At 34.3% G+C, this 21,913-nt stretch overlaps 2 protein-coding genes across 2 annotated transcripts in view; one reads left to right on the forward strand and one right to left on the reverse strand.

The window, feature by feature from the left end:
- The first annotated feature begins 615 nt into the window (after window positions 1-615).
- Window positions 616-14,599, forward strand: LOC107165591 (glutamate receptor ionotropic, kainate 2-like). The gene is made up of 17 exons (XM_015513898.2): window positions 616-887; window positions 1,758-1,910; window positions 1,984-2,168; window positions 3,238-3,392; window positions 4,537-4,678; window positions 4,794-4,964; window positions 5,594-5,749; window positions 5,926-6,150; window positions 7,465-7,671; window positions 8,017-8,101; window positions 10,001-10,277; window positions 10,525-10,726; window positions 12,012-12,151; window positions 12,520-12,602; window positions 12,740-12,855; window positions 13,441-13,587; window positions 14,072-14,599. The coding sequence occupies exons 1-17, from the start codon at window positions 800-802 to the stop codon at window positions 14,234-14,236; spliced, it is 2,697 nt and encodes an 898-aa protein (XP_015369384.1). The 5' UTR covers window positions 616-799; the 3' UTR covers window positions 14,237-14,599.
- bdg (sodium-dependent transporter bedraggled) overlaps window positions 14,366-21,913 on the reverse strand; it is an 88,941-nt gene continuing 81,393 nt past the window's right edge. The window contains exons 5-15 of the mRNA XM_089223577.1: window positions 21,108-21,238; window positions 20,715-20,865; window positions 20,256-20,447; window positions 20,019-20,182; window positions 19,687-19,909; window positions 19,177-19,457; window positions 18,931-19,062; window positions 17,672-17,899; window positions 17,024-17,224; window positions 16,072-16,235; window positions 14,366-15,244 (exon numbers count right to left, since the gene is read on the reverse strand). Coding sequence (XP_089079703.1) covers window positions 14,767-15,244; window positions 16,072-16,235; window positions 17,024-17,224; window positions 17,672-17,899; window positions 18,931-19,062; window positions 19,177-19,457; window positions 19,687-19,909; window positions 20,019-20,182; window positions 20,256-20,447; window positions 20,715-20,865; window positions 21,108-21,238 — 2,345 coding nt within the window. The 3' untranslated portion in view covers window positions 14,366-14,766. The remainder of the gene's footprint in view (window positions 15,245-16,071; window positions 16,236-17,023; window positions 17,225-17,671; window positions 17,900-18,930; window positions 19,063-19,176; window positions 19,458-19,686; window positions 19,910-20,018; window positions 20,183-20,255; window positions 20,448-20,714; window positions 20,866-21,107; window positions 21,239-21,913) is intronic.

Genomic DNA, 21,913 nt, shown 5'->3' on the forward strand with positions numbered 1-21,913 from the left:
TTTATTATTCCTAGAACCAATAAAAGATGATTTCCTAGATTGATACTAAACCTACATAATTGTTATCAAAATAAAAAAAAGAAAATGTAATTTAACCATAACATTTTATTATTGTTCTATTACCATAACAACGTATCTAGCTGTGTTGAATATCTTTGCAGTTAACATATTATTTTAACGGAGTTTAAGAAGGTGTTATTCCTCGAGCATTTCATTTAACGCGGTCAACGCTGTGCAGGATCAGCTATAGTTGTTATAATATAAATGAGTAAAATATTGATCTGGAAAACGTAATATAATATTATAGAGATTTTTAATATATCATGAAACACATTCCTATACAGCGTACCGCTCCGGGGCCACAAATGAATTTCGACAAAAGTTATTGTTATAATTTAAAATATTTGAACGGTACAACTTTCTCAGACATAAACCTCGGTCTTTGTTTGGATGAAACGCGTCGCCTGAAACGTCCGTCTCCCGCGGTCCGCGCTGCTGCAAGCCTCTTCCTGGACTAAAAATAATACCGAAAACCGTGCCAGAAATATTCGTGAAATACACGCTTGGATGTGGGGGGGGGGGGCAGATACACGATCCATATAATACAAAATAATGTCTTAACAGTAGTGCGCGATCGTCTGCCGGATCAAATTTGATACCATAGCATAGCGTACGAGTGTCACGAGTTTCCGCCAGACAGGAACAAAATATTTAATTCATGCGTATATATGCACTTCCGTCGACGCGATACTAATCGCGGTGAATTTTTTTCGCTCTTTACTTACTCTGTCCCCGGACAATGAACGTGATCGTTGGTTTATTGACGTCGTTCGTTTTGATTTTGGCCGGTAGTAAACGATGTGCCGGCGACACGACGATCACTCTTGGTGAGAACGAAATATTATTTATTTTTTTAAGTTTTTACATATTATATATATGCAAATTATATGTTATTATATGATAGGTACTATATGGTCTAAGATAAGAGAATGACTGCAGTTGTGTGAATATACCTACGCACGTGCATTGTGTACAGCACCTAAATATATAACTATGAACTCATACAGCAGACGGGGGAGGGGGGATTTTGGTTTTAAAACGATTCCTGGAATGACCCTGTATGATTAATTTAAATAATATTGTTCACATTGTGACATATCTTGCATCAATATTCTGCATGAAAACCATAATATTGTTATTATTATAGCATATTGAAAATGAATATTATTACCTACCCATCATCATTATTCATTCAACAACTTCAAAACTCACATAAAAATATTGTACGATGTATTATTGTGTGTGAGTGGGTTTCTAATTGTATGCAATGGGTTAAAAATAATTGAATTTCAAGTAATGTTATTATTCTATCGTAATTCGAATTTATAAAATTATTTTTATTTTACTATATAATATATTTACTAAGTATTGTTTTGTTTGTCTGGTTTGTGAATACTTACTAAACTGTCCAAACATAATAATTAATAAGCAAAACACAAACCGAAAACGATTTATAGTCTTTTTAACTATATACCTACGTTCCTGCCTTACAGGGTAAAAAGTTTCGTTAAACTTTGAGCTTTTATCATGTAAATAAATACAAACTTTCCTTTAAAAGTTTTATCGTTAGATTATGTGTTATCCAAAATGACCCAAAGGGCTTGAAAACCGGATATCTGTCAAATGGGGTTTTTTAAAACACTGACTACATACACACAAACTTTAATATTATGGTTATATTATAAAAATATCTTTAGGAATTTTGTACAACGAGGAAAACTCGATGCTGGAGACGGCTTTCAAGTCTTCCGTGGACGTCGCAAAGGCCAAAATGATTTCCAGCGGTGTTCAGTTGGATGTCATCAGCAAGACAGTGCCTCTTTACGATTCGTTTGAGACCCAACATCATGGTAAGCTTATGACTTATGCTGTATTTTTTTTACAGGTTATAATGTTTTTGTTTTTGTTTACTATCGTTCTAAGTATGCGAGATGCTCACTGAGGGCGTGAGCGGCATGTTCGGCCCGTCCGCCGGAGACACAGCTCCCATCGTGCAATCGATTTGCGACTACAAGGAAATCCCTCACATACAGACCCGATGGGACATCAACCAGAAACGAGGGTCTTGTCAAATTAATCTGTACCCTCACCCGAGCACTTTGGCCAAAGTGATTGTTTTATTATGATACCTATAACTAAAGCCAGGTCCCCACGACTATTATAAAAATTAATTAATATATCTTATTCGAATGTTCGAATAAATGTCGAATTACCTAACTAATCAGAATAAAGCATTCGCAGTCTCCGCATAAGTTGTGAAAATATGTAATATATTTCTTATATTCTTGTCACTTAACTGACTATTCGCGTTAATGTGGCGTATGCACGATAAGAAATTACCGAATATTTGTTCATATGCCTATTCTGTCTCCCCAACATGACGCGAGTATCGACAAATGGCGAATATTCGCCAAATACACTAGTCGTGGGAATCTGGATATTAAGCTGAAACGTGTATACCAACAGCATAAATAACAGTGGATAAAAATCTAGGGGGAGAGACAATATAATTGATTCGCCGTCTTCAAAACCTTGACCCCCTCCCACGGTTTAATCTCAAAACTAACTTTATGGTTTAGAAACAAATAGTTGGTGTAGCAGGTATTGGGTACACATACCTATTGTTAGTTAGTTTTAAGTACCTAGCAACATAAGAGTTCATTGATAAAAAAAATGCCATAAGTAGTTTGAAAAGTAAGTTGTATAAATATTATTTACACATATTTTATACTTAGGGAATAATAAACTATAACCGAAAATAATTTAATTACTTAGAAATATTTAAAACTTAAAAAATATATAAAAGAATAGATATGTTATTGTTTTAATATAATTATTTTATTACCTCCTGGATCCTACTTTATTTTCAACAAATTCATCAATTATCTCATTAAAACCCGCAAGAGAAATCTAAAACAAATAAATTTAAGTTTATTAAAGTGGTTTGAGGAAAAAATATTTTAATATTTTAGTATGCTAAATGCATCCTTTCTTAACTCAAGTAGATTCAAAAATTTATATAATTGGATTATCATGGGTAGGCAAACCAATACCTTTCACCTACAAAAATGTCTGGGTGGTAAGTGCCCCGCAAATACTCCATTGATAATCGTAATATAGGTACACGTATAATGACTCTAAAAAAATACGGTGCGTTTCCGTGTCCCTATGTGGCAGGCATTAATCGATATTATCATTGCCGTCGACTGGAAAAGCTTCACCATCGTCTACGAAAACAACGACAGTCTAATGCAAATCACCAACATCCTGAAGTCACCACCGACCAATCATCCTATCCGCATCAGGCAGCTCAGTTCAGGACCTAATTATCGGTAAATAGTGTTTAAATAACAGCGAACGGCATTCTAATAGGTAATAATAATATATTACATTATTGACTTAGTTCAATATCACATAATTGCGTATTATTATTTTAGACGACCGTTACAGTATGTAATATACTTATTATTTACATACCACGCACGTCATTAATCAACTGTAATTAATTAAGTAAACAATTAAAATACATAATGTATACAATATTTTATTATATACACAGTGGATTTAGAGTAACTAAAAACTAAACGTCGTAAAATGTATTATTATTATACAAACAAATGTGAGAAGGACAAGGTAATAACACATGTAAAACAAAATGCATTTAATACATTATAATAGTTACACGGTAATATTAATATTAATCGTCGGCAATTAGTATGTAATAGTAAGAAACGTATATAACCTAACCTATGTATATTTACTCTTACGGTATGTCATTACTTTAATTTGTATTCGTTATTTATTTTGTTTTTACATTGTAATCCCACAGTACTAAAAAACTATATGGAATCGTTTATGTCCAGTGAAAGTAAATAATTCAATATTACAATATGAATACAATGTTATATCATAATGCATCACAAGCATTTTATTACCTATTTATATCATTGACACTCTGCAGATAGGACTTATATATTCTGTAATTTTTTCTATTTTTTACAATACTAATACAAATACCATTTTAATTAAATAGTACGTATTTTCTTACAAATATATTACTTTAGTACTTATTCATGAATATTATTTTCACATTACCTATAAAATATGAAAAGGACACGTCAATTTGATTTGTAGTTCAAAAACAAATGAAACATTAACTTTTAAAGGGTTTTATTTTACCTCAAACATTTTTTTTTTACGATATAGGCATAGCTATACAATAAAACTATTTTGAGTAAAAAAATAATAATCAATTAGCATAAGTATGTTACATATAATTTATAAATGGTAATTAATAAAACTATATATCACATGTGTTATATACACTGAACATTATTTACCACAATTGTTTCTACAATGGTGTTAAAATAAAATAATTTATTACGGTGACGGAAATTGTACAATATGTATCCAGACTAGTAATTATACTAACGCAGGAAATAAGTTATTGCACCTTAATCAGTGTTTTAATTTCAGAAAAGAGCTTCGTGAGATCAAAGATTCCGGAGAAACAAAAATACTACTAGACTGTTCGTTCGGCATACTGCCGGAAGTGCTGTTACAAGCACAGCAAGTGGGTCTCATGGGATCTGAACACAATTTTATAATCGCGTCTCTGGTACGCAACACTATTACGATACACGGAACAATAATAACTTAAACAATATTATTAGACACCGTAGTTTACACGTTACTCACGCGTGTATGATGAATGGATGTTGATCGTCTTGCAGGACATGCACACCTTGGATCTGGATGCATTCAAGTACAGCGGCACCAACATCACTGGCATGAGGTTGGTGAGGCCATTCGACAGCGAGTTCCAGAACACCGTGTCGCAGTGGACGGACAATCTGAGCCCACTCGAACCCGATGACAAAACTGTGTTGCCCGAGACCATCCAGGTTCGAATATGTAGCGACCGTTGTAGGCGGCATATCATAATGTTATACTCGCACTAAATAAAACCAACGACGTGGCGCGCACGCGTGTGTAAGTGATCTACTGCCAAATACTTTGTTGCGATGTCACAATCGTAGTTCTGAAATTTGGTACACCAGGATGGGATAAGCTCTACCAGCTAGAGCCAATATTATTATACGCAGTCGAGACGCGATAACTCAAACTCGATGGGGCATGACAATTATTCGCTTCGAGATACGAATATTATTCGAGATATCTAATTTGAATTTATATAAATTAAGTTCTTGGAGAATAGAAGAAAACAAATTCTAGTTGTCAAGTCTATCTAGTTTTTCTCGAGGTTCGAGTTATCGAGTTTTTACTATATAATTACTAATAAAATAATGAAATAAATTCAAAAAAATATTAGTTTGTATTGGAACTTGAAACCAGAGCCCGCAAATTACCAAATATATGGCCCAAGACAGAATAAAAAAATTTAGCCATATGTAATTTATTACTCAGTAATTGTTAGCCGCCGGTGGGTCCAGGACAAATGTCTATTTTGTCCGTACATAAATATGGTCCTACTTGTAACCCTATATTATTGTAATATTGTATTTGTGCACAGTTGGAGCCTGCTTTGATCTACGACGCTGTGCAATTGTTTACGACGTCCATTTACAATCTGAGCAAAGAGTTCGAAATCAACGAGACACCGACTCCGTGCAATTCTAGCCTTTCGTGGAAACACGGATTTACTTTGATCAACTATATGAAAATGGCCGTGAGTAATAATATAATAACTTGTTCAGTATTACAAATGAATATGTCATTGGCATATGTATCGTAGTCAAGCACAAGTCGACCTTATAGGGTTGGCACTAGTGGAAATTCTCGGGAACGATTCCGGGAAGGAATGTTCATTAATGCACTTTAAATGAAAAAAAAAACCAATTTCAGAAAGACTTCAAAGGGCTCACCGGCAAAATAAAGTTCGACCAAGAAGGTTTCCGGACGGACATCGAATTGGAGCTGGTGGATTTGACGCAGAATGGTTTGCGTGTGACGGGCACGTGGAGCACAAAAACCGGAATTAACGTTTCGGCGATATCCAAATCGGAAACGGTGCCGGGTGGCAAAGAATTCGATTTGAGGAACATGTCGTTCGTGGTCATCACGGCGTTGGTATGCAATCATTTTTATGCTTATGGGTTTCTGAGTAAGAATGCTCAGATTTTCAAAACAAAAATATATTATACAAATTTTAACTATTTTATATGCATCCAGGCAATCATATTATTATATTGAATCCAGTCAAAAACTATCTGTTCACAGTTACAATCTTCCTTGATATTATTATGCAATACCTATCTGTTCTACTTAAAAACCAAAACAATTATTATATTAATAAATTGACTTGTTCCAAAGTTCGAGCTGGGTAATACACTGTAATTCGTTCACTAATTATAATTACTGAAAATAATTATTAATTACTATAATAACTTTTAAAATATATTTAATTTAAATTGAAAATATCATATTTACCTTTTTTTTCTTAAAAATATGATGATTCTTATGGGTTTTAAAAAGTTGTTTGTTATATTTTTTCTCGTTAAAAAGAAACCATAAAAAATCTTATTTGAAAGGAATTTGGCTGCAACTTGTTTGCGCACACAGTTATATTAAATGTACCTACAACTGGTTTGCGCACACGAAAATAAGGAGTAAGGATTCAATAGAATAAGTCGAACATCGCATAAACTTATGGACAATATACCTATAGATCTGGCGAAGTAGACCAAATGAAACACATAAAAATAATGGAAAACTGTTTTTACGGAAAATAATAGACACGTTTACCAATCATATTATATTAAAATTAAAATTAAAATTTACACAAACAAGTATTATATTATATGCATTTTTAACATATTATAAATTTATTAACGATTATTATTAAAAAGCAAGTATTAACATGCATTTTTAACCATACCTATGAATATATTCATAGACAGTCCTAAGTCTGTTAAGTGAGAAGGAAAATGTATGTAAGTAGTTTAATAATTACTAAAAAACATTACTTAACATTAACATTAACATTACTTATAAATAAACAAATATTAATATGCTAGGTATTAAACTATTAAGGTCTAAAAGGTTAGGCTAAAAGGTAACTGTGCCCAAACCATGTGCTTGGTTACGGTTCAACTGTTCCCAAACGAGTGGTAGTTTTGTGCCCAAACAAGTTGTCTTTTTGGTATTTGTGCGCAAACCCGTACCGCCCAGGAATTTTGGGAAATTAATTAATCACACGAGATATTTTAATGTAACTCAGGATGATTACAGTGCTGTTAAAAAAAAAAAAAATAATAAATAGAATCAGGATTTATAAAATAGAACTATTTTGTATAATATGTAAACGTTTGAACACCATATTAAGTATTTAACTTAGATATTATATGAAATCGTGATTCTTATGACAATTTCTATGATTCACAGACACAACCATACGGTATGGTCAAACTTTCCAGCAATACCCTGGAAGGCAACGACCGATATGAGGGTTTCGGGATCGATCTGATCAAAGAGCTCAGTGAAATGAGTGGTTTCAATTATACGTTCATAATACAAGAAGATTTCAACAGCGGGTATATTGACGAAAAAACTAAAAAATGGAATGGAATGATAGGGGAAGTCATAAATGGAGTAGGTGTATATATAGTATATTTAATTTAGAATTACATCTTAATTAATACTGTAGGAATCGACCTTATAAACATCATAATATACAATGTAAAAATATTTGACTGCATGGTAATTATTAATTAATTCATAACATTTTACCTAAAATCATATTATAGGTCGTATATTTTTAAGTAAATAAAATATAAATAATAAACACTATCGGTTAAGTGGCTTTTATGTTATAAAGATAGATAAAAATGAAAAATTAACGTTGAAATGTAATCTGATTCGATGATATCATACATTAGTCATACCTAATCATGGTATATAGATATCATTATTTTAATGATCATGACATTTTTGCAGAAAGCCGATCTCGCAATTGCTGATATCACCATCACGAGGCAACGAGAACACGACGTGGATTTCACCAGCCCGTTTATGAATCTTGGTAGGTGTGTTACGTAATTAAGTACAATTTACAATTTACATGGTGATTCGCCAAGTTTGTTCACCACCTATTTTCTTCAATAATGCAATTATTTAAAATCTGTTTTTTTAAATTTTTTAATTATACCTATTTAAGAACAATTTTTTTAATTCTTAAGGTTTTTTGTGCTATTTAAAGAGTGTCCTATAGTAATACAACCTTTTGTTACTCGAAAAGCGCTCCCTTTTCTTCTGTATTATTATTATTATTATTAGGAATGATATAGGTCCATGATATAATTATCGGTATGGCAGATATTGAATTACAGACTTACGATGATTTGAAAATGATAGTAAATCTATCAATATTTATAAAAAAGTAAATGTCCCAAGTATAATAAATACTAGATCAAATATTTATTATATATTTCATAATTTTTTTAAAACTATTTTTAAGGACTATGGTCTTTAGTATTAACTACTCGTTAAGTCGTTCTAATTGGGTATATAAGTAGGTATACGCAAATGTTGAATACAATTATTCATTAAATAAATTACGATAAAAAATTAGCCTCTATTTAAAAAAAAAAAACCAGAATTTTGCATCGTCACAAGGCAATGGAGTAGTTCTAGAATTTGAAAATATAGTATTTAAGTATATTTTTATTTTTAAAAATTCCAAGTCTGAATTTGAACGAAAAATTATTAAAAGAAAAATGGGAGTAAGTAGGCTTCAAATTCAACACCTCAAAATAATTATCTGCAATTTTCTATAGGCATATGTGATGTATCTGTATTTAGTCTTATAACACTTGACACAGCAATTTTAAATTGATCTGTTGTCAGTTTATCATATATTATTCTTCTAAAGTTAAAAGGATTTTTTTTTTTTAATTTTAATAATTTTTAAGCAAGTTTTAACCTATACGTTTTGTATAATACATTGTACGGCGTGTTGTATATACAAAATAGTTACACAGGTAAAGATATTATTATTATTATTGATGGGAACAATTATTTAAATTTTAAATCGTCCGTAAGTCATTGCTAGTTCGAAGCATCTTAAATAACCGATTTTGATTAAATTTACCGTAGAAGAAAATAAATCAATTTGTGCCGAAAAATGATGAGTTATTATAATCCCAATCTTTTACTTGTGGAATTCGATTCATAGGGAGCAATATTGAATATTCTATGACAGTGTGGCGCATTAAAAAAAAAAAAGTATAAATCAAATTTCATAATTTTTCTGCTCTACTAAGAATCTTAATATAGCCAAAACTCCACAATATACATTTTATATATAATATATATTATAAATTATATATTTATTTTTTATATACAATATCTATTTTACTGTATTAAAAAAAATATATTAAGATAAACTTTATAATGCCATGTGTTGTCGCCGTCTTGGTAACGCATAATATAGCGAATTGTTCGTTAAGATAAATCCACAACACTCTGTTTTTTTATATCACAGTGAATTGACCTTTTATCTAGTTTAAACGTAAGAATTTTCGATACCTAGGGTATATTGTAATTTGTAGGTTATTTTTTTGAAATAAGTTATGAGCATTTTTAAATCTTATATATTAATCATCATTGTAAACTAAGATATCGTTGTATTTGTATGCATTTTTTTTTTTGTTTGAAAGAATATTTTCAAGAGTTATGAGCTATGACAATATTTCTGAAATATTTCTTGTACCGGGAACGAACGTTCCTTGAGGAATATTCCTTGTAGCACATCACTATAGTATAAACTATCAAACGATAACAGTAATAAATCTAAATAAAATCTAAAAAAAAGTCAACGGGAGGTTGATAAAATCGTAAAAAAAAAAAAACTATTATCGAAGACTTATGAAAAGTGTTAAAAGTTATTTATTACATTTGTTTTTTGTGGAAAATACTTCAGGAATCAGCATATTGTACAAAAAGTCGACAAAGAGTTCGCCAAGTCTGTTTTCATTTTTGGCGCCGTTCAGTTCCTTTGTCTGGCTCTGGGTGATAACGGCCTATTGCGGCGTGTCTGTTCTACTATTTATCATGGCCAGGATCAGCCCTTACGAATGGACCAACCCTTACCCGTGCATTGAAGAGCCCGAGTTTTTGGAAAACCAGTTTAGCTTGTCAAACGCATTTTGGTTTACGATCGGATCGCTCATGCAGCAAGGTTCCGACATCGCTCCGATGTAAGTACAATGAAACTCTTACGCATAAAGAATCAAAATTGTATCCAAAGCAATAATTTTTTTTAAATAAACGAAAGTTGTATTGTTACCAATCAGGTATTACAGATAATAATAATTTTTTCATTTTGATTTATAATTGCTTTGATCTTGAAATCAATATTATAAGTGGCTGTGATTTCTAAAAATGAGTTTGGTCATGATTATTACTAATAATCATTTATGATATCATTATTTCAATTCCATGTAGCGCTGTGTCTACTAGACTGGTCGCAGGTATTTGGTGGTTCTTTACGCTCATTATGGTTTCGTCTTACACTGCGAATTTGGCTGCGTTTTTGACCGTCGAGAGTGTGTCGGAACCGTTCAAAAACGTAGAAGATTTAGTGAACAACCAAAACATGATATCGTTCGGTTTAAAGAAAAGAGGATCTACGGAAGAATATTTCAGGGTATGATTTATTCAATTTATTCATATATGAAAGATATTACAAAATATTAGTATATAGTTATTATGACTAAAATATATTAAAATAAAATATTTTATTCATCATACAGTTTATATTATTTTTATATAATTATTTCAAATTTAAACATTTCATTTGTAATCAATTTTATACATATCGTCGAGGTCTGTAATATAGGTACCTACTTGAGTTCTATAATATCCATAATTATATACGTGCATATAATATGTACAATTATTATTATACAGCACGAGTCAGATAGATTGGCCAGAAAGGAATTGTATGGATAAGGAAAGCCAGAGGTTCTCCGTGTTTGTATGTTATTACTTTATTAGTTACCAAATATATTAATACATTAACAGTTGTTTCTATACATTTAAAATTGAAATACGTGTCTACGCTAAGAATTTAAAAGCAAATGTTCTGCTAAAGACATTTTTATGACAAAAATTAAAGATGTTATTGATTATTATACAAAGAAAATATGCGAAATATATGAAAATATTTATAATAAACGATCCGGAGTGGCGATGGCTGAAACACACTGCGACTAATTTAAGTTACACTCAATGGTCAGCGCCATTATCACACTATGTCAGTCTATCTAACGTTGACTGTACACTAGGGTGACCATACGTCCTGTTTTTTACAGGATTGTCCTTTATTTCAGCGTTGTGTCCTGTTGTCCTGACAAACTTCATTCAGGACGCTTTTTGTCCTATTTTTTTGATCAAACAAAATTAATGAATTTGAAAACGAAACTTACGAAAATAATGAATAATGATTATAATTGTAATCTTGTGATTGTCTGAATTTATCAGTATGGGGTATGTCTACGAGTTATAGGAGCTTATCGGAGTTATCGGATTGACCGCTATCGGACTATATGCTTTCGATTCTATCTATTTATATCACTTAAAATACGTTTTGTGAATACGGTTATCGTTATTATAGCGAATAGCTATTGCTATTAGTTTGGTACCAACAATCGTTGAGTGTTGTCGACTTGATGATAATAGTTAATATATATATATATTATTAAGTATTAATAAAAAAAAATTAAATTATTATTAATTTTGTCCTGTATTTTTTTAAAAAAATATGGCCACCCTACTGTACACATTTTATAATTAATCATTAAATGTATGTCACATCATTATAAAATATATCTGTCTAACATGTATTGTAATGTACTGTAACGTTGTACCTACAGGAGAGCTGACCGCTATCGAGCTGTACACGAATAATTTAATAATTTATATTTTCACAGGAATCAACAAACCCTACTTATAAAAAAATATATGATATCTTGCAAAAAAATCAGGCCTGGTACACCACGAGTAATGACGATGGCGTTAATAAAGTACTCAATGAAAATTATGCGTTTTTCATGGAGTCCACGTCGATCGAGTGAGTAAAAATATTAAAAAATTATAATATTATAATTGTAGCAACTATACTGCAAGAACTCGAAATTATATAATATTATTTAACACGTGAGTTCAGCGCATAATATTATCGTCGATCGTACTGTGTCAGGTCACATTTCTATACGTTTCCATCATAGGACATGGTCGCAACTAGGTGGGCTGCGACGAAGGGGCTGAGTATATATTTTACCTAGGAGTAATATTTTTTATCATTATCATTATTTATTCAACGTTTTGGTTTATACTATTTACGCACGTTAGTGGACCATAGAAAAGAAAACAGTCCATAAATCAGTAACATTCATTTAACGACATTTATTATTATAATAATTGTCGGCTATATTATAGATACATGGTCGAGCGGAACTGCAAGTTGGCCCAGATTGGCGGACTGCTGGACAACAAAGGATACGGGATTGTGATGAAAAAAAGTATTCTGTCTAATAATATTGTGTGCGGTTGAAAAAAAAAATATAGAAATCATAACATGATACCTAACCAATTATTGCTTTTTGTCACTCTATTAACCGGCGTTTATGTTTTTGTGGTTTTTGTTGTGTTTGCACAGACGCGAGTTTCCGAAACGTTCTGAGCGCAAACATATTGAGCCTGCAGGAGAAGGGAAAACTGACGGCGTTGAAGAACAAATGGTGGAAAGAGAAACGCGGGGGCGGAGCGTGTCAAGTAAGTGTGATGACGTCTCGTCCCGGCCCGAAAACCTACTTTTAGACGACAAGTCGGGTATTGTTATCAATAATTCAGCCATCGCAGTAAGGGATAATTTATTTTCATCCAAATATTAGTACCTAACCGTTTTTCTCAGAAAAAAAAATATAGATAATAATATTGTATTGCTGATATTTTAAGTCTGACATGAGTTACGAGCGTTTTTAAATATTGCAATGTACACTCCGCTCACTGCAACTAATTTAAAACTAAAAAAATCGGAAAAACGCTTTCACCAAACACATATATGGATTATGTTGTTACATTGCTGTGTTACACATCTGTAGAAGACGGAAACGGCACGCTGTATGGGTGACGCGTCACACTTCCGCTTTGTCATTTTCGTTCAACACTGAATTTTCTAAGACGATAATAAACGCGGTTATTTGCTGTGAAATTGTCTAGTATATAAGATCGGAACCCGGTTAATCGTTGAGGGGGTGAAGGAGGGGACCCGGAAGAGTCGAACCTCACACATTTTAATCAGCTGCTCTCCAACGCGGCGATGAATATATTAATAAAATATTAAATTATAATATGTAGGACACCGACAATAACGAGGCCAGCGAGTTGAGCATGAAAAACGTGGGCGGCGTTTTTATCGTGTTGTGCAGTGGCGTCGGCGTTGCCGCCATACTGGCAGCGATGGAAATGTTCTGGACGCTGTGGAAAACGACCAGCAAAGAAAAGGTTCGTATGGACAATATGGTATCAAACACAACTGTGGTTATAAGAGGTCGACTTTGATCGTAAATAATGTATTACACGACGAATTTATGTCATATTGTGATTTTCTTGCGTTTCGACTATAATAGTCTCGTGACTTGCGATTCGGTTTGAACCATAATATTAAATTTCGTCTCTATATATTTTTATTTGAACGGTCATCATTAAGCGTACGTAAGACAAAATATATATTAGTGAGAAAAAAATGAAAAATGTTGTAGTCGAAATGTTACGATAAGAACGTCCTGTTCAATGCTAATCAAACGAAACACAATGCAAAAATAAAAAACTTTGTCACGGGCTTAACCCACGCGGTTGTGTCGCTAAATATAATTTTTTAAATGTCTTTGATTATACGATTTGGTGCGTTGGCTTTTTTGAAAAAAAAAACTTTTTAATCTACCACCGATACAATACACTCGACTGATTTCGTGTTCCTTTCGCGCAGGTGTCGTTCAAGAGCGAGTTCAAAGACGAACTCAAGTTCATCGCCAAGTGCCGCGGTTCCACGAAACCGGCCCGGAGGAAGCAAAACAGCAGCGCGGACAACTCGAACCCGACCGGATCTAACCAGTACATGAACTCCGATCGACACTACGACTACGAGTCGTGATCGCGGCCAATCGACGACGGCACACCTATCGGGACATTATTTACCTGCAGATATCTGTCGAACGAGTGTCAGCAATCTGCGTAGAGTTTTTTTTTTTTTCTAGTCCGTAAATAATATTATATACAGCAATAATATTGTATTATACAATACGATAATTATATTATTTATTAATAGTATTCATCAGTATTATATCTATCACTATTATTATTATTATTATTATTATAAAATATACAAATATTTTATACCCATATACACAGGCTCTTAAAATGTAATGAAGACAATATTATTCGAGTGTATAAAAAATAATAATTAATATAAAAAATTATTAAATAATAATAATAATTAAAAAAATTATCACAGTCATTTTGTTTTTGTTTTTTGTAAACATAAAAAAACGGTCGATTGAATTGCTATTTACAAAATCGTATATACATTATTCCCGCAAAACGGCTCTGCTCTCTGCATGACGGCGGGTAGAGGTATTTCATAATAATATCACCGCAGTAGATTTGCGATTTCCTCTCGCGAGACTACTGCGACGCCGCCGCCGTCACTGCTACAGGTCCTGTCCGGTCTACGTTGATGGGCGCAGCCCGTTCCATCAGACACTCGATGCTGGTGCTCTGCTCGTCGGACAGACTGGACGCGGACGAGGACTCGCCGCAGACGGTCCGCGTGACGGAAACGACGTCGTCGTCGTCGTCGTTCCTGTTCATCTCGACCAGCACGGTCGTGTAGTCGGGCGGCGGAGACGAATCGGCCCGCGAGGTCTGTTGGACGTCCGTCGGCGGCGTCGTTGTCGTTCCCGAGAGGACCGTTGTCTGCTGCTGCTGCTGGTGCTGCTGATGGTGGTGGTGATGCGAAGACGACGTGGCCGATTGGACGGTTCGCGCCGCGGCCGACGAGGAAGACTCTCCGAGTATCGCCGACTGATGCTGGTGGTTGCCGAGTACGTGCGCCAACCTGCGCACGCTCCGCCGAATGCTCTGTCGCAGCATTTTCGCGATTCTATATGGTGGCAAAAGAAAAACAAACACGCGAGGGCGCAAAGTTGATAACGGTTCGTTTTTTTTTCGCGAGTGTGTCATGCATAATTATTATACTATATATATAAACAACCGCATATAGGCACTCGGTGAAGTCTGGCCGACGGTCGTCGCGCCGTGAAGCAGTGACGATATTATGGTAGTGGATGATAAGTATATATCAGTCGCCGGCCAAGCGTTTCGCGTTATATATAGATAGTGCCAAGTGTCAAGAAGAAAACCACCGTGAAGTGAATTGCATGCATAGTTAAGGAAATACGTAGGTATAATAGTGTATGTCTATACGTATTATTATAATAATTACTATAACTACTCACTACGAAGGATGTTAATTGTTTTTCTAAATACGCGATGTTGTTATACATATAGGTATTATCGTTAATGTTTTCTAAATATAGTGTATTACATTGTATTAGGTAAGTAGGTAGATAAACGTTAAAAATGTGTTATCGCAATGTTAAAATTTTTTTTTACATTTAATTTTGCATTCAACAGTCTGAGATAAAGAGTAATGACTAGGTGATATTATAGGTATAAAAACGATATGACAAAAAAAAAAATATCACAACATTATGACATATAGAGTGTGATTATCAAAAATAATAATAATATGTACAATTATTATAATAATATTATTAATGACGTAAGTATACTTAACAATAATAATATATATATTATACAGTCGTGTAAAGCAGAGCGTGCGATGATAGATTATAAAAAGGTACACTACACTAAAACTACTGTTAGTCGTTTTCGTAAACCGTTACTAATTCAGTGAATCGTAAAGACCTTGCTCCGGTGGCCGTGGAATACGATGGCGGCGGCGTGTACTTGGGCGGCGGGTCTTCGATCTGCACGGTCGCCGAGCCATTCGCGACTGCCTCGGAAGTCGCCTCGCCGCTTTCCGGTGGTCTGCGGGTCTCGATCACCGGCCGGTACAGCATCTGAATCCGCTAGAGTAGGCACAAACGGTTTTATTCAGTGGCGTTCTATGTTGCATAATATACCATGCACTGGTAAATAGTGGTATAACCGGCAGATACCCTAGCTGCAGTGGTGGTATACGCTATTATGCGAGGGGAGTTTTATCGCTTATTACGATGACATGACCCGTTTGATCGCCGTGACGCATTCATCTCGATTATATTTTAATAAATTAATTACGGTGGTTATGTGTATGTTTTTTTTTCTATCGTAACTTATAAACAACCAAACAAGATGGACTAGAAAAATCATAGTTTTTTTTTTCTTCTGTGTAGATTAATATTGTTTATCTTGCGCGCACGCGATTAAAAAGGGAGTATAATATAGTTAGTATTTGCCACGGAATCGTGTATAATGGTGCAGGCACTTGTTTAGCCGCACGAATTCCAAACGAAAACTGAAGGGGTCAGGTCAAAAACGATAAGATTTAATTTTCGTAAAAAATGGGGTTTTTTTTGTTGAGACAAGTACATCTGTACAGCAGGAATCTGACCACCCGTAAAGGGAATATAAATTGTAATTGCAGAGAGCTGTCTACATTTTCTAAAACGTTGTAAAAATGTATAATTTCAATATAATATACAATTTATTATCTATGTGATATACGAGCTGCACATATTTAAAAAAATTTAAAAAATGTGTGATTAACTATTTTAACACCACTAAAAATTCCAATTACGCCACTGAGTTCAACGTGTATACGGCTTATTGTTATTAATTATATGAGTCGTAACTAAAATATATAACGTGCACTCACATCGAACAAATCCGGTGGTCCAGTGGCCAGGTACCGACAAGTCTGTACGATTCCAGCGAACGGGACGATCAGCAGCGGTATGATCTGCAGCAAACAGCCAAATTCCCGGCTGGACGACGACCAATACATGGACTGAGACACAGTTTTCCAGTTATACAGCCACCGATATCCGCCGTTTTTAAACACGGAGGTGCTAAGTAGCTGCGAGAAGGCGACAACACGATGGTCATTAAAACATTAAACGTATATACAGGGTGATGTCTTAAGCGTGCTCGTCATGTTTTTTTACGTTTAAATTGTGTACATTTTCGACTTTCGATTTTCGGATTTTTTAATCCACTTGAGCCCATTTGTGGTCGAATCCTTGAAATTTTTTGCACCACTTAAATACGATCCTATGCATACACAAACTTCTGCTGTGGGAACCCCCTTTTTCATTTTTAATTATCGAGCAGACTTTTTTTTCTTGAGAACAGGTATATTTTAAAATTGTAAAAATCGTAATTTGAATTAATGTATTATGTGGTATTAGAGAAAAAAATAGGAGTGAGCATGCTCAAAAAATTTTACCCTGTACATACAATATATGCCTATTCAAAGAGCATATTATTTGTACAACAATATATTATATTATTCGACAACACTTACGATCAGAGCCACTGGCACGACGATGTTCCAGTCGAACGTCAGCATCGGCGCCATCCACACCTGCAGGTGATGGTTGGCCTGCGAAAATAACGTCGCCACTACCGTCTCACCGCTGTACGGACGACCGCGCACTATGAACAATGCTCCGATTTCTAGCAAATACAGTATCATTATCCACCAACCACATCCGACGCAGTAGTCCATTAAGTACACGATGAAAATGCCCAGCTAAAAAATCATAACCAATGAAATACAGTGTGCAACAATGTATAGGTGTATTTTAATATATAATATGGTGGCCCGAACAGTCATGGGACCATGAAAAATGTCCATCTTGACAGACTTAAATATTTATAATCCATCTATATTAATAATAAGAAACGGTGTTTGTGCGTGTGCGTGTGAACGATCCACAGCCAATGAGTCTATCATGCACATTGTTTTGAAATTTGGTACGTCATACTCGTAGGTAATATCTCATACTCTGCGCGGGTGCGTGCAACTCGAAAGCAGATTTTTAAATTTTCCATTTAAAAAAAAGGTTGTTTTATGGCATATGAACATAGCGAATATTTTGTTGTTTGTATAGAGTCGTTACTGCAGTTTACATCGTACAATTAAACAGTGTTATTACCAACTTATTGTAATTGCATTTCTTTTAGACACGTTTATTACCTATATTTTATTCAACAACACTCCAATCACGATGTTAAAACTATATGCGTATAAGCTTATCATTTAACGAAGTTCAAGACAGGTTAAATCCACTGGAGTTATTTAATTTGTCACGGGCAAAACCATATAACTATGACCAACTTATATCATTATAAATTAACGCAATCAACTTTCATAATCCGTGCCTTGACGTGTTGTCGTACAAGTCGTTCATAATGTTGTTGTATACAAGTATGGAATTCAATTTGAATTTGAATTAATATGACCGTCCCTTCGGTACAAAGATTTCGGGAGACATATATTACTCCGTAAAATAAAACGTCCATTACAGACAGATTGAAATACAACGGAACAAGCGTACCTATCTTTTTGCAGGAACTTTATCTTTTTTTACGTTAGAGAAGTGTCCATTAAGCCACATTTAACTTTACAATCATATTACACTAATTGAAGTCAAATTTCTAGTTCGAAATACGATGACATTTGACAGTGTATATAATATTATATATAGTGTTATGTGGATTATAATAATATATTTTATTTGGATATGAAATGATTCAATTAGATAATTAAATGTCACTCACTTCAGTCGCCATAAACAGACCAATCGAAAAGGCTGCCGCACACGACAGAAACGTGATCGTTGTACGCCATTTCCTCAACTTGAACGGATGCAAAGATATGATCCCGCTGACAACACAGTGCCATATTGCGATCTGTAACGATTTAACGAGCGAATGTTTTTTTAATAAAATATTGATCAACATGTTATGTTTACAATAATCTTTTGGCATTTATTATAATAGTGTACGTTTATTGTGTTAACGTACTTGTTGCCCAATTCCGAACATGATGAGCACGAAATAAAACAGGACCGACCAGAACGGTGAGATGTTTTTGGCACCGATCATGGCAAACGTGGCCGGAAACAGTTCGGTCGCCAAGCGCATTGCCTGGTATCCGCTTTCTTGCGGCATCCCCGGCACATTGTTCTTCATCGTCCTCTCACCCAAAAGCAGACTGCTGTGCTGCATCCATCGCACGGGCGTCAAGTGTTTGCGGGCCTGAGCGGAATTCTGCTTGAACAGAAACGTATAGGAACTCATCCGTTCTGAAAACATAAAATAAATAACGGTAAACGAAGGAAGATATCATCTTTACGACGCGTGTCGGTTAGGTTACGGCATAGGTGTGGTCGGGTTCAATGTAATCAGTGACTTTTATCACTTGCACATGAAATATTCCTCTCGGCGAAGGAATATTTGGGCTCAGTCATTTGGGTGGGGGGGGGGGGGGCGATGAGAGGGGCGTGTAGTAGTAGAAAAAGGCCAAAAACTTACCGAAAGAACTGGGCAGGTACATGTATCCGTGGGCTTCGAGCAGATGTACGCACGTGTTGGCTAAAAACGCGGCCAATACGAGTACGGCTATAGTTAGGATGATCACTAACGAAGCGTCTCTGTGTAGCAAATGTTTCGGCCGATTGTGCGAAGTGATTTGCATTGTGCACGCTCCGAGTATGCCCCACGTGAGAAACGTCTCAGTGAACGCCGCTACCCAACTCTGAAATGTCAAAATAACGATTATAACACAAAATAATAAATTCCATTTTTCCCACTGAAATTCGAGTTCATATTATAAAAAGTCACTTTGTATGTGAATAAAATGTTACCTTGGTATTAAGAAAAAACTCGCTCCAATCCGTTTCGGGGAAAATATCGTGATGCTGGAACCCAATCATTGGCGCTAACCCCAACATTTTCGTGCACAACATGAACATACCGAAAACTGGTACCAGCGAGAATATGCATATCACCTTACTGTACGATTTCAGACCTATGCAAATTAAAAAACGGTATTTAAAAAAATATATTTTACGACAATCAAATTGAAACCAATATACGATTACCTTTACTTAAGCATATGAACACGATTGTCCATATGATCGTCAGGTTGATGACTACAGGCAACTTTAACGAATTGTCGTTCATCTCGAGTTTTTCCAAGTACTTTCTCTGCAGAACTATGCCATTAAAGTAACCAGGTACCGTCTCTTCGATGTTGTAGCTGACATTTGTAGACAAAGTCCAAGGCATGCCGTCTGCAATAATATATAATATTACATTATATACAAAAGACAAAACGATTATTATCTAAGTCACCGTTACGTTCTAACTATAATTACATTATATAGTAATATAATATATATATATATATATGACTGTAATAATTACACGCAACACAATAATAATATTGTGCGGCGATGATGACTATACTTATTATATCTAATATTATACATACAAAACGTATATGTAAGTAACTTTTATACCTATGGTTAGAATAAATTCGTTTCTATATAGATAGGTACCTTCTTTGTACTCTTCGATCGGTTCTGCCCAACGGTAAACGTCTTGTTTCGTGATGAACGAATCGCGAAAATATGTGAACATCCACGAGATGCCGATCACGGTATATGTGCCGATGAACGCCTGGGCCAGGAGCAGTGCGATGCCGATCCCCTGTAATCAGATGCATATAATATAAGATGTCCGTAAATAATAGAATATTTATAAATAAGTAATAACACATAATATACACTGCGGTGGCGTCGATACGTCTAAGACCCGCGTTTACGTCTATAATGGCGGACAAAACGTTAGGTACTTATTCGTCGTTTTAAGGAAACCTGCGCGCCTCAGGTGCATAAATATTATGTTATTATTGTTCAAGCTATCCCGTTGCGTGGATAAAACGGACTTACCTTGAATATCGGTGATATCCTCCACATGTCCATGACCCCGGCGCCTAGTAATTGGCCGAGCGAACTGTGAAACGTAAACAGAGGTATGCCGACTAGCAACGATAACACTAGGAACTGTAGTATAAAGTTGGCTGTAAAAGAAAAGGAAAAAAAACACTAGATGAAAAATCATCTCAAATCATGTATCCATATATTATAATATATTTAAATTTCCCCACATCATAATTATATTATAAATCGATTTTTGTATTTTTTTTGAAAAAACATTGATGCGGATAGTTTTAAACACTTATTATAAAAATTAAATGAAAATTTAGTAATTTGTAATGGTATACAATATCATCGACAAAACATAATTTTAAAACATGAACACTGAATTTTATATTAAATAAGTAATTATTTTAGAACTATGCAACTATATCTATAACCATTTAAAATTTAAACGAATGAATTAGTAGATCTCACATTTTGAGGTGTAACTGTGTATGGGCCAGGGCCTGATTAAGGAGTTGGTCGCCAGTAGGCTAGGGTTGATTTTTATCTCAAAATTATTTTGTGGCACCCCAAATTTGACGTTGACCGATTTGGCGCCCTAGGCTGTAGCCTATTTAGCCTATTGGTTAATCAGGCCTTGGTATGGGCCATTGTACTCCGTTAATTTATATATCAATTTTAAGCGTATGACAGAAAAAAAACACTATCAATAGTAGTACTAGCTCAATATTCAATGTAAGGACGTAAAAAGTTCCATTTCTTAATATGAAATTTAAAATGAAATAATGGTGATTAATAACATTTTTTTTTTT

This window comes from Diuraphis noxia, unplaced genomic scaffold, assembly GCF_037042655.1.
Source record: "Diuraphis noxia isolate RWA-SAM2 unplaced genomic scaffold, SU_Dnox_SAM2 contig0003, whole genome shotgun sequence".
In the NCBI taxonomy this organism is placed as follows: domain Eukaryota; kingdom Metazoa; phylum Arthropoda; class Insecta; order Hemiptera; family Aphididae; genus Diuraphis; species Diuraphis noxia.